Here is a 13,941-nt window from a genome sequence, read left to right on the forward strand (position 1 = left end):
CCTTCTCCTTCAAAATCTCAGAGGATACTATAGCTCAGGCAATTGGACTCAGTCCTGAGGGAGAAAAGTACTTTAAAACTAAACAATTCAAGGAGAAATCATGGACACAGTTCATGTCCAGGTCTAGAGTTTCCTCAGTAAACTGGAAGAAGGGAGTTCCAAGAAGCTGGTTAGTTCATCCTTGGGATGAAATGGTTTACATTATCCAAAAGTTCATAACCTGTGAAGGTAGATACAACATTGTTTATCTATATCACATCAAGCTACTCCTCCATTTAAAGAAACAATGTGTAATCAGTGTGCCATATTTTCTGCTGCAAAGTTTAACAAAGATGGCCAAAACTATCCAGAAACAGAAAGGGAATGAGGACAAAAGCCTGTACCATTTTGGCCTGATTAAAATCCTCATTGAACATGAGTTGCAGAAGCGAGGGAAGCCATGGAAAGAATTCTTAACTGTCAACCAAATCAGAGATGAGGAGGAAAAAGAAGAAGTGCAAGAAGATTCTGGGTTTATGAAGGACATAGATGAGGAAATTCCAGTGTCCAAGGCCAGCAGAGCACCTCAACCTGTGGGCAGCATAATGACCAGGAACATGCAAAAAGAGGATGCCAAGAGGGCTGAGAAAGACAAAATTTTTACCACCTACTCCCGAAGAACAAGGAGGACACCAAAAACTCAGCTGCAAGAAGACCAATTTGAATCTCATGCCCCTGCACAGATGGATGTTGAAAGTGGTGATCATTCACCACCAGCACCAGAAGTTGACATAGAGGTGGAAAGCCATAACAAACAGGAAAAATGTTCACCACCTTCCACCAAAAGACAGAAGAAGTTAGAAAAACAAATTGAAGAATTGAAAGAAGAGCTCATGGAAGCTAACATGTTGGAAAAGGTTATTAAAAGAGAAAATGAAATGCTCAGGGCGCAAAGCAAAGAAACACAGAAGACAAATGAAAAGCTAAAGGAAATAATTAGTGAGTTAGAGACTGAGCAATCTGAGATTTCCAACTGGGCCACTAAGTGGTACAATCAGAAGAAGGCTCTTAAAGAGAAATATAAAAAGTTAAAGCAGGAACTCAAGGGACAGAAGGATCACCAGGTGAAGAAGAATGTAGATACCTTGCTCAAGGCAGCAGAGATCCATGCAGGCACAGAGTTCAAGGGGAGTACTTCTGGGGTAGCATGAGGACATGCTAAGTCCTTAAGTCGGGGAGAGATGTTGGTATCATCCTAAGACCCTTTTTCCTTCCCAAAAACATATCATTTATCCATACATTTTCATCATACATCCCTCAAAATCCTTGAATATTGATTATTAATTGTTCTATAGTTATTAAATTGCATAGAAATTAATTTAGGGGTTTTATGTTCCAGAATTAGAGGTTTTTGATGACATGGTTACAGGAAGTACCCACATCCTGTAATGAGCTTACCGTTTGACATGTGGCGCAGCAGATGAGCTAGAACGAAAGGCATGGGCGAAAAGCAGAATGTCCAAGCATGGACAAACACCTCTCACCCAGCCAAATCGAGCCTCCTATGCATGCGGTCAACTTAAGTCAAAGCAAGGCACTCTGACAGGCAAAAGCAGAAACAGCATCGTTCCATTTTTCATTTTAGTCTTTTTGATTTTTGAAACACTTGGCATGGAAACATTTTGAAAAGGCTATGTAATAAACGCGGCAACAGCACTATGTACATTCATTGTATCGATGACATGGCTGTGCGTACGCATATGTAAATACAGTCAGGGTTATGTTTAGAGTTTAGTTTTTGAATTGTTGAATCGTATTTTCTCAGAACAGAGTTTTACTTTTAATACAAGGACATATTTACAGTCACGAAGTGTGTATACCCTTTGCATTGGTTTGATTGCTGAACGGTGATAACCAGTATACCCTTAGGCGCGGATGGGCCCTGCGTTCTTCGATTGGTATACTGTCCATTCGTTTTGTTACATTTCAGTTCTTATATGTTGCATAGCGTTTATATTCAATTCGATTTCTATATCGCATATGGTTTGCATCACAGTATTTACATAGCTTTCGATTTATATCACATGGTTTGTATCACAGTTTCAATTTACATAGCTGTCGATTTACATAGCATACGGGTTGCATAACATTTGTATAAGCTTTCGATTCCTACAGCCTTTGAATTTCATTACATAGATATGGTGTGCGCTTATGAACGGTTTATGGTTATGTTGAATGGTCAGCACTAGGATCTGGAAGGGAGTCTTGTAAGGGATTCGATCCCTGTGTGACTCATAGAGACATTATCTCATAAACTCTGTTTTGCTTTACAGTTCATTTATGCTTTCTTTATATAGTTTGATAGTGTAAATATCTTGCATGCTGTGTGTGGTTACCAAGCAAGGGTTTTCTGAGTGATACCTCTGTAAGGAGGTTAGAATCATTGCCACAGTCATATACAGTACTTAGGTTCATGGTTTGATTAGATAGGTGCATCTCATAACAAACACCGTAATCAAGCATATCAGTAGGGTAATCTAGGTGTGTGAATGATAGGCTACATATTCCGGTCTTCCGTAAAGAAGCATTGTATCCTACATCCTACTCACTTGGCTAGAGATTCTTTATGTCTATATATTTTAGACCACGCCTCTAAGCTTACGCACCTCGGTCGATATTAAATATAGAGTCCAGTCTAGTACCCTAGCTGGAACCACTACACGCATATAACACAACAAAATAAGCACGAGAGAAGAAAAACTTAGTATTGCAGATGTATTCTTTGGTTATGCATTGGGAGGTGGAAGAACAATTCTTAGGTGATGACAATGGTCTTTGGAGTCCCTATAATATTGGAGGGCAGAGATGGTTTTCTCTGGACTCCCTTGACAACATGTGTGGAGGCCTGTGCCTTGGATTCCTGATAGGAGAGTTCTTTAGCCCCCCCTCTGCTTGTTTTCTTCATTTTCAGTGAGCTGTGGATTCTCTTGTTGATTGAGGGTGGAGGTACAACCTCTGGACTCCTTCCCTACTTAGAGGGTGGAGGCACAACCCCTGGATTCCCTTGTTGATTGAGGGTGGAGGCATAGCATCTGGATTCCCTTGTTGATTGAGGGTGGAGGCATAGCATCTGGATTCCCTTGCTAATTGAGGGTGGAGGTATAGCCCCTCTAGATTCCCTTGCTAATTGAGGGTGGAGGTATAGCCCCTCTAGATTCCCTTGTTGATTGAGGGTGGAGGTATAACCTCTAGATTCCCTTGTTGATTGAGGGTGGAGGTACAACCTTTGGACTCCCTTGTTGCTTAAGAGGGTGGAGGCATAACCTCTAGATTCCATTGCTAATTGGGTGTGGAGGTATAGCCTCTGGATTCCCTTGTTGATTGAGGGTAGAAGTACAGCCTCTGGACTCCCTTGTTGCTTAGAGGGTGGAGGCACAGCCTTTGGATTCCCTTGTTGAATTGAGGGTGGGGGTATTAACCTCTAGTTTCCCTTGTTGATTTGAAGGGTGGAGGTGGTGGACCTTTGGATTCCCTGTGAGATATTGAGTGCATGAAGTAGCTGGTGGGTGGAGGTGGTGCTCCTTTGGAGTCCCTATTCCATCAAGCTTTGGAATCTGGCTCGGGGTGACTACTACAAGAAAGATTTCGCTGTAATGTGTCTAAGGTTGGGTGGAGAGTTGAAGTCCCAATCTAGTTGTTTGAATCAATTTATCAAAGATAAGTGTCTGTTGACCTCTCCCAGATATTATAGGTTACCATTGGTTCTCAGTTTGCAGGCAGGAGACGAGGAGCTCGGGAGGGGTCAGAGGATGAGGTGGAGTTGCTTGTTTGACTAGTGACTCAATTCAGAACAGGGTATCTATGTTAGTCGAAGATGAGTTTGCCAGGTTTATGTGGATTCGGATTAGCGTCAGAGTCTCTCGTCCGAGGGACATCTACATTGCAGTCTGTTACTTTCCCCCAGCCTCTTCATCATTTGCCATCCATAATGGCTCAAATGGGGACCCCTTTATAGACTTGTACACTGGCATCACCCAATACTCTGTTGTTGGGGAAGTCATCCTTCTAGGTGACTTCAATGCTCGTACTAGAGATCTCTAGATCCCTCTCCACGATCGATCAGAGGATGTGTTTTGTACCCAGGGGATAGATCCAGATTCAGTTGGGCTTCACCGAATGTCAGATGATGCTTTGGGGCCTACAACAGTTTATGGTAAGCATCTATTACAGTTGGGGGAATCACTGGAATTGTTAATTCTAAATGGTCTTCCTTGTTTCCCAGATTCTTGCTTTTTCACGTGTCGGCCATATGGCGAGGGTGCGAGTGTAGTTGATTATGTCCTCGTTAGCCAGAACTTGCTCCCTTTTATTTGCCATCTCTCGGTCTCCCCTATACCCCTTGCTGATCACGCACTTCTTCCCTTCTCTCTCCAGTTTGACCCTCCCCTTCCACCCCATCCTTCCCCTTTAGGCCCACCCAAAACCACCTTTCGATTTGACGAAGGCGACCCTGACATATTCTCCTCTACTCTATGCAAGATGCTCCATCAGAAACCCAATCCTCCTTGCTTGATTATGCTTCCACTAAATACACCCGTCTTTCATCTGCCATTTGGGAAGCAACACTCAAATCCTTCCCTCACTCCACTCGTCCCACTTTCACCCCTTGAAAAGTTGGATCTTGCCCCATGAACAAATGGTATGATGATGAATGCAAGACTCTACATCGAGAACTTTGATATGCTTTCACCCACTCTCAACCCTTCTACCCTGACATCAAAGCTTCTTACCATTGTCTCCTTCGTCGCAAGAAAAGACTCTCTGTCTCTCGTAGAAGACGAGAACTTTCTACTCTCCTTGCCCACTCCCCTAAACAATTCTGGGACGAGAACTTTCTACTCTCCTTGCCCACTCCCCTAAACAATTTGGGATACCATCCTTCCTCGACGCTCCCCTCTTCCATCTGACCTTGACCCTACATCCATGTTCTCTCACACTTCCAACCTTTATGATATTCCGGGGCAGGGCCAAGTTCGTGTTATTCCCCACCCCCTTCCTGGTAACTATTCTCAGACAAAGAAATTAGAGAGGCCATTTGGGTGATGAACAATAGTAAAGCAGCCGATGAGGAAGGCTACCAAGCAGAGTTCTTTAAACACGGTTTCCGTGCTTTGATTAGTTACTTGGTTGATCTCTTCAACCATGTAGTCCGTGAAGGTTTTCCACCGGCATGGTCACACCACATCATCCATCCGATCCACAAATTAGGCTCCAGCTCAAATCCTAATAACTACAGAACGATCATGGTGGGCCACACGTTCTCGAAGTTGTATGTTACTATTCTACATAGGAAGCTCTCCAGTGACCTTGAGCAAAGACAACTCAGAGCTAGGGGACAGTTGTTTTCGACCAGCTCATCAGACCATTAACCACATCTTCACCCTTCACACTATGATTGAGGAGGCACGACATCACTCTTCGAAAGTCTACTGCTGTTTCGTAGATTTTCAGAAAGCTTTCGATTCTGTTTTGAGGGAAGCCTTACTCCAGAAACTCAGAGATATTGGCATCTCGAAGACCCTATTGGCAACTATTACGCACCTATGTGAGTTCGTCCTTGGTCGTCTTCGCATGGTTCATGGGATGTCTGATTTCATTCGAAGCACTATTGGGGTTAAACAAGGTTGTCCACCGTCCTCTATCCTGTTTGGGAACTATATTGATGAGTTGGAGGCTTTTCTACATGAGCATATCTAGGACACTGATGATTTCCTTCTTCACGAGGTCATGATATCTATTCTACTCTTTGTTGATGACGTGGTCCTCCTCTCCTCATCTCTAGAAGGATTACAGAGGTAGTTGGATGCCTTAGCTTTGTTTTGCAATCTTCAACAGTTGACGGTCAACCTGGGTAAAACCAAGGTTATGATCTTCAATGGGGTGAAGAAAACTTCGGACCTTCACTTCCTATTCAGAGGGGAGGAGGTTGAGATCACCAACACATATACGTACTTGGGGGTGCAATTCTCAAGTCCCCGCTTCAGTTTGCGACCAACTCTTCAGCCTCAGATCAACAAAGGATATGGATCCTTAGCCCTTCTCGAGAGACAGTGCTTTCGACATCACTTCCAGGACATCTCGTCCAAGATGAGCCTCATGGACACCTTGATTCGTCCCACTGTTCTATATGGCTCAGAGATTTGGGGACCGTCTTTACTTGAGTCGGATTGGGCTTCAGTTGAGAGAGTCCAGACTCTTCTTCTCCGCCGCATCATTAGATGCAAACAGACAATACCTCAACACATCATCCTTGCAGAGTTTGGAGCTCAACCCTTGCATCGTGTCCGGGGATTTGCAGACTCGATAAAGAGTAGGGACCGTTACCCTTATTTGGCATATTGCTCTTCTAAGAATATTGCTCGCTCTACTCCCTCGGGCCAGGCTAGATGTTGGTTTACAGGATTTTCAAATCTCTTAGAGTCAGTGGGCATTCAGTTGGATCGTCTCCCTCCTTTGTGATATTCCTTGGATGCTCTTGGTCACCTTCTACCTACTATACAAAGAGTTGAACAAGATCATCAGGGAGGACATCTATAGGCAGTTCGTCCAGGTTACGTGGGTCAATCCTCCTGGAGGGTTGCGCCCAAAGATGGCCTTCTACGCTAATCACTTCTCGGAGTTGAGAGACGGGCTCATTATTCGACCCTAGTATACGTTTCATCACTGCTTGCATGCTCTTCGCATTCCTCTAGGCCAGTTCAGAGTAGGTTCTCATAGACTTCGGGTAGAGACAGACCACCAGATTGATAGGCCAGACAAAATCTGTCAGGTATGTCATTTACATGAAGTAGAGACTGAGGTGCAGTTCATATTTGGATGCCCTATCTACTACGAGATTAGAGGAAGGTTCCATTGCTTGTTCAAAGACTCTCAAACCCTCATAGACTTTTTCAGGTATCCCGATCAGAGATGTTTGGCCCTATATATGTAGGAGGCTCTCAGGTTCCGAGCGCATATTCTTCAACCTCCCATCAGACTAGACCCCACAAAAAGGATCACGACATTTTTTAGGGTACTACCTTCAGACAGGGGCACAAAGAGAACAACTGATACTGTTTCATATCAAGACTCTAGACTAGAGAGGATACGTGGGACCTCATCCTGCCACACGAGACCCCAACAACTAAACCGTCTCAAATCCATCCCTGGGAGATGGATTCGGTCCTCCAAACCTCAACAGTTCACAAACCCCCCTAGACAACGAGTTAGTGGACAGTCCGTACCTCCCACTTCCCACTGACCCTTCATCAGGGCAACAAACTTTGTGGAAATTTTTTCAGTGCTCTTCAGTTAGTCTCGGATGTTAGGAGAGATGGGTCTAATCCTCTTCATTGGGTCATTCCATACATTGTATCTTTTATGTTCCTGCATTGTACCTTTTATATTCATGCATCCTATTTTTTATAGGAGACTGTTTGGTTCTCCCACATTTTATGGACATCATTGTACAGTCCCTTTGACCTACTTTGTGGTCATTAGTTGGACATTAATACAATTATCTTATCTTATCTTATGCTTGTACAATGCATTGCTTTATCATGGCTTGTAATGTCGAGGACTGAGGTATTCCTGTCTGAATGGACGTTGTTGTTTTATAGACATGGTTATGGAATGGTTTGAATTTGTGTGTTGGCCTAAGGCCTGTATTGATATGAATCCGATGTAGTGGTTCAATGCATGTGTTATGCCATGAAATGTGACTTTTTGTATGCTGAAGAATGATGATTCTTGGATGAATTAGAAGTGCAAACTTCTTGCATAGTTGAATGGATTAAATGCTTGTAATATCCTGAGCACAGAGTTCAGTTGAATGGCATGTGTGCAATGTCTATATGATATAGTCGCTGTTCCTAAGTTTGAGCATTGTTTAGTTGCCTGTGCACTGAGAGAGATAGATCTCTATTCTATGTAATCTTTTGGCTTCCAGGCCTTATTTTTCAATTGCCAAGTTTAGGAGGAATTGTGTTATATATATATATATATTATGTGTAAATATGTTGACTGGGTTGGGTTGAGCCCTGCGAGGAGCTCAGGAGGGGTAGCGTTTGGGTACTGATATACATATATACATGCTTAAGAACCCAAGTATAAATTGACCGGGATGAAATCCCCATAAGCCCAAAAGGGATGGCGTCAAGACTAGTTATGCACACACATTGAAGTGGAGGGATAGCTCTGAGAGCTACATAAATATACATGTATGGAAATAAGCAGGGCCCGAGTTCAAAGCGCTAAGAGGCTTGGCCCTTGCCCATGTGTGCGGCCACTATAACCAAGTGCCAAGGGCAGAAACAACTTCAACGACATATATGTACAAGTGCCATAGGGCCGGGAGTTAGGGACCAGAAGAAACAAAGGATCTGAGGTTTAAACCTGTGTGATCAGGCACCATGCCCAAGGGCATAGGAGAGATCCTGGTCGTCGGATGTCCTACACTTAAATCTGTCCACGCATCCAGAAACTTTGTTCCTGGAGATTTCGAGGGGAGTCTAATGGAAACCTTTGTGATATTACTTCCAAGATGACTCTACAGGTGGGCCGGTCGATGAGTTGTTTTACATATCAAGGTAGAGGAAGAATGAAAACAATTTTAACGTGGAATTTTTATTCTGACGAGCCTCGGAGGACGAGGTGGGACCCATGCTTATTGTGGCGTCTGCAGAATGGGACACTAGTCTGCAAGTTTGAGGGTTTTATTTTCATTCCAATTTTCTTATATTTTTTCTTTTGCTGGCATGTTCCTCTTTATGTCTTTATTTGTTCGCGAAATTTAGTTTTCCTCAAAGAGTTAATCTATTTTTTTAAGCTTCATTTATCATGCCCTCTATTTTTAAAATTTTTCTTAAATCGTGCAGCTCTGGAGTCTGGAGTGTTCCTGAAGTGCTACGCCACTCTATGAATCATGCCTCTATAAATTATCTGCCGTATTTGCCCAAAAGTTACAATGGCGGTAAGGGCATTATCCGGTGCCAATTTCAGATTTTATGGTACTTCATTTTTTTCTATTAAAATTAAAATTTAATTACATTTATCAACATTTTCTTAAATCATGCAGCTCTGGAGTGTTCCTGAAGTGCTACGCCACTCTATGAATCATCAACCACTCTATAAATTATCTGCCGTATTTGCCCAAAAGTTACAATGGCGGTAAGAGCATTATACGGTGCCAATTACATATTTTATGGTACTTATTTTTTACTATTAAAATTAAAATTTAATTACATTTATCACAGAGTTGAGACACATGATGGGTAGTTTTGACTTGCAATTACAGAATGAATGGCAGATCCCGTTGGCAGGTGGTTGTTTTCTGAGAAAAATAGCATATGCTCTGCTTCAATTGGCGAAAACGATTTGATCTCTTTCACTCAATAAACGCCGCAACTCACTTTACTAGAAAACATTCTCAGACAGACTAGCCCTGTCCTATTCCAATGCGACCAGTAATTGGAAGTCTGCATAATATTTTAAATATGTATTACGCCTGTCTGCCAACTAGCTAGAAATTGCTGGCCTTATCTCAAACTCAAATAGTGTCGTATACTGTTCACAAACCAGGCAAACATCCAACTACGAATGACCTGAGGCATTGTGCAAGTGAGTATTTTGTTTGAGTTTAGTGTGCGTTTTCCTTGTATATATCTTCATATTTTTGTATGAGAGATTGTCTTGGAATGATGTAGGGGTTTTAATGAGGCAGTTAACGGTTTCAGAGTTGATGGATTGTCGGGTAACGATGGAATGATGTAACTATTCTCATCAGTTCATTCTTTGAGTCAACACTTCAGGGTCTGAATGAAAAAGATACTGTCAAAAGCTTCAAGTATTCAACCTGTTCTTCTCCAACTAAGGGTATACTGTATTGCTTTGTTTTTCTGAAAGTATTAAGCATTTCCATCTTAGTTGTTTTTCTTATTTAGTAGCCATGTCTGTCTATATTCAGGTGATCGCATTATCGTGGATTCTTCTAACTGTATGGCCATGTTTTCAGTACAGGTAAAGAAAATCTAATGGGCTCTTTGTCATCGTCATCTTTTTTCACTATTGCATCTTTCAGATACGTTGTTCAATCTTTCATTGATTGTCCACATATTTTATATATTATGGTCTAGGGAGCAACAAATTTACCAGAATCAGCTTCCAGTACCTCAACACAAAAACTGTTGCCAATGGATTTGTCATGGAAGTAACATTTACTATCTGATGGGAACGAATTGTTCTCTGAACCCGATGATTTCGGACAGAACATGTGAAAACAAAGCAGCAGGTAGAAATAATGGATGGGTGCATCATTTAGAGAAATCTATGGCTTGTGACGACTTTCTTTGAAATAAATTTGTACCAGAACAAAAAAACCAGGTCCTAGTCAGGGCGACCTTCCTCATTGAATTATCTTCAGAGAATGAACTCTAATTTCATTTATGTGATTTAGTTCTCACTGGCAAGTGATCCAAGGTATGAATATACATATTGCCCTTCATATTCTCTCCATTGTCATTTCTTCCAATCACCTTACTCATTTTTGGTTGGCAGAACCAATTGGTCATTTGTTGATATTTACATTTTTTGGCTGTAGCAATCCTCAGCAAAAATGGGTCACATTTTAATTTATAGCCATCTCCGATGAAAATATGCAGATGGTGAGCAGTGCTGAAGATAAGCTACACGGCCCATCTCTATCTGCTGCTTTCCATTATCACAGCAAGATGGAGCTGAAAGAATTTCAGGTATAGTTTTGCGATCCCTTACCGTTTTGCCTCAAATAAGCTTGAAAGGTTCATCTTATGAAAAACCCAATACCAGAGATTTCTAGCAAACCTTGCTGTGGCAATGCCAATTTTGTGGACCAGTCAACAATCTATATACGAGTAAATGTAACATACGCTTTAGAGATTATTTAATGCTCTTTCATTATTACAGGGGATTGTATAAAATATCTACATGCATACCATTTTCAATTTTACATGTTTATTTTGTAACAGGAATTTTACATGTCTATTTTGTAACAGGCTAGAGCATTCTAGGAAATGGTAGAGATATAACATTAATGGAATATTTAGGAATATTTTAATAATAATCAGATATTTTATATAATGGTAGTTACTCATTTTTTTTGCTCTTTAGAGTATGAAATATGTGGTTATTTGAGCTTGTGGTATTAGTAAGCAATTACTAGCAATGCTTTTATCATTTTGCATCTATATGTTTATTCTAGACTAGTATGGTAAACATTAGTCTCATTTTCACTTGGCAATTAATAGCAGTGTTAAATACCTTGCACAGAAACTTTTATGCTTTTATCAATTTGCATACAAAGGCGTTCTCATTTTGCTGGACAAAATTGCACTAGCTTATCTAATCATTTACACTCACATTTATCTTCTTTTTGAGCTCCTCAGATAGGCATCTTTTTATGTTTTCACATTCAAAGAACTGACTTTTCCTTTTCAATAGCCTTGCCAATCTCCATGAAAATGCTTTGCTGTTTCTTCCAAATTGCCCACAAGAGGGGAGGGGAAGAAAGAACGTAGATCTTTTGTTTAAAATTATTTGAACAACTCATCTGGTTTTCATTCACTTAAATTATATATATATTGGTACATTCCAGTTATTGGAAATTTAGAACAATTTTGGTTCCGAAAACCATTTGAGATTGGGTTTATTTACAACTTTTTTATGTTTAGAAAAGCTACGAGCAGATCAATTATGGGAAATGGAATTGACAATATTTTGCTCACTTGGATTATGAAATCGAATTTGATTAGAAAGAAATCATATTTAAATATGCTCTACTTTCTTATTGTTCATTTTTAAGCCAAAATGTGATTCTTTTCTCTGTTTCCAGGTAATAGATGCTTTGGAGCTTAGTCAGCTGACATCTCCGATGGTGAGAGTAGGGGCTTCGGATACTCTTTTCAAAACTCTCCTGGAAATTCATGTTTAGGATGTATTTGTGGAGCAATTGTCACCAATTTTGAGAGGCTATGAATTCAAGTTTGGTTGATTTTCGCAGTTGTTCGTTGCATAATTTCCTGTTCAGTTGTATGCTCTAGGCTGGCATTTGGTGTTGATCTCCACTGCTGAGGAGAGTTTTGGCTTTCGGAAGAAAGCAGATTATGATTTATGCCTTCCAACAAGGATGGTCCGGTGCAAACACAAATGGCTGTTGCTGTTCTAGATGGTGCCTTAATATCATGGCTTTGAGAACATGGACCGAAAGCAGACAGGGAGGGGAGGGGTGTATTCGTTCAAGCATACGCAGGCGGTGCATTGAGCATTGGGAGGAATGTATTTGTTCAAACATACGCAGGCGGTGCATTGAGCATTGGGAGGAGTGTATTTGTTCAAACATACGCAGGCGGTGCATTGATGACAGAGAAAACAATGCACACACTCGTAAAAGGAAAGACGCAGATGGACTTGAATCTACCCACTGAAAAAAGTTCTCACATCTGGAGACACAGTGTTGAAGAATGATCTGAAGACAATGCACACACTGGTAAAAAGAAGATGCAGATGGACTTGAATGTACCCACTGAAGAAAGTTCTCACATTTGGAGACACAATGTTGAAGAATGATCTGAGTACAGTGTGAAACGATGCTTCTGTTCCTCTTACGAGAGCTCACTGCAACACAGTTCTACACTTTGTTTCCCTACCATTGTTGATTGTCAGCTGCAAAGAAATAGAGGTGGGACTGTTGAGATTTTGGAAGGTGCTGCACAAAAATTAACAAGTTGGTCAAGGACGTGATTGAGGCAGTTGACTGTGGTGTAGATCCAATCCTTGTTCGATGGGGGCTGGGTGGGGCTGACTATTCTAGAAATTATGGAGGTATCAGTGTTGCTATGATAAAACCAACAGATGAGGATCCCTTTTCTCCCAACAATCCAAAAGGCTTTGTCTTCAAAGTTCTGGGGCAACCTGATTGAAAGAGATAGGTTAGAGTTGTAGAAAACAGGTATCGGAGAAGTTGCAGCATAACTTCTAGAGCATGATCATTTTGCAAATGTTCTTCCTACTGTGCTTGTCAAAATAACACATTCAATTTTTAATGTAATGTGACTACAAGGAAGAAAAGAAATAAGAGACAGACTGTTAGTAAGATTGCATCGTTTCAGCAGTTTGTCCCACATGATTGTGATGCCGTGACCATGGAACATCTAGTTTCCCAGTGACCGCTCTACATAGGATTGGAATACCAGATATTAGGATACTTAATACTGACAGACATGCAGGCAATCTTCTTGTGAAGAATATTGAAAATGTAGGAGGATATCCCCAAGTTGGAGAAGAATCCGTTGATATCACACCTATAGATCATGGTCTTTGCTTCTCAGAAAATCTAGAGGATCCTTACTTTGAGTGACTCCATTGGCCTCAGGCTTCTTTTTCTCAGAGGACGAACTGGAATATATTTTTAAGTTTGATGCTATCAAGGATGCATAAATACTGAGACGGGAGTTACCCATGATAGGAGAGGCTTGTTTAAGGGTTTTGATGCTGTGCACTATATTCCTAAAAAAAACTGCTGAAGCTGGAAATTGGAGAAGAATCCGTTGATATTACACCTGTAGATCATGGTCTTTGCTTCTCAGAAAATCTAGAGGATCCTTACATTGAGTGGCTCCATTGGCCTCAGGTTTCTTTTTCTAGAGGATGAACTGAAATATATTTGTAAGTTTGATGCTATCAAGGATGCATAAATACTGAGACGTGAGTTGCCCATGATAGGGAGGCTTGTTTAAGGGTTTTGAAGCTGTGCACTATATTCCTAAAAAAACTGCTGAAGCTGGTCTTCGTCTTGCAATGATGAGTCGTGAGTTTCATGGAGTGGAGGAATATAGTGAGCTTCAAGCAATTTACTTGACTGCTGTTAGTCAAGTGATGTGTAAGTTGGAA

General features: G+C 41.2%; 1 protein-coding gene and 1 pseudogene across 6 annotated transcripts in view; both read left to right on the forward strand.

Moving 5' to 3' along the window:
* The window catches only part of LOC149154540 (uncharacterized), a 36,348-nt gene extending 23,965 nt beyond the window's left edge, over positions 1–12,383 (forward strand). For 2 of the 6 annotated variants that reach the window (XM_089439765.1, XM_089439762.1), the window contains exons 2-8: positions 8,895–8,989; positions 9,095–9,186; positions 9,314–9,891; positions 9,983–10,035; positions 10,152–10,494; positions 10,616–10,766; positions 11,885–12,383. In XM_089439765.1, coding sequence (XP_089295891.1) covers positions 10,671–10,766; positions 11,885–11,983 — 195 coding nt within the window. In that variant the 5' untranslated portion in view covers positions 8,895–8,989; positions 9,095–9,186; positions 9,314–9,891; ... (1 more) ...; positions 10,152–10,494; positions 10,616–10,670 and the 3' untranslated portion in view covers positions 11,984–12,383. The remainder of the gene's footprint in view (positions 1–8,894; positions 8,990–9,094; positions 9,187–9,313; positions 9,892–9,982; positions 10,036–10,151; positions 10,495–10,615; positions 10,767–11,884) is intronic. The other 4 variants (XM_089439764.1, XM_089439763.1, XM_089439767.1 and 1 more) reach the window with 4 other exon arrangements.
* On the forward strand, positions 12,234–13,941 carry LOC149154541 (phosphatidylinositol 4-kinase gamma 6 pseudogene; annotated as a pseudogene).

Source organism: Pinus tabuliformis, chromosome 9, assembly GCF_031772625.1.
Source record: "Pinus tabuliformis cultivar Carrire ecotype Pingquan chromosome 9, CPIR1, whole genome shotgun sequence".
Classification (NCBI taxonomy): Eukaryota; Viridiplantae; Streptophyta; class Pinopsida; order Pinales; family Pinaceae; genus Pinus; species Pinus tabuliformis.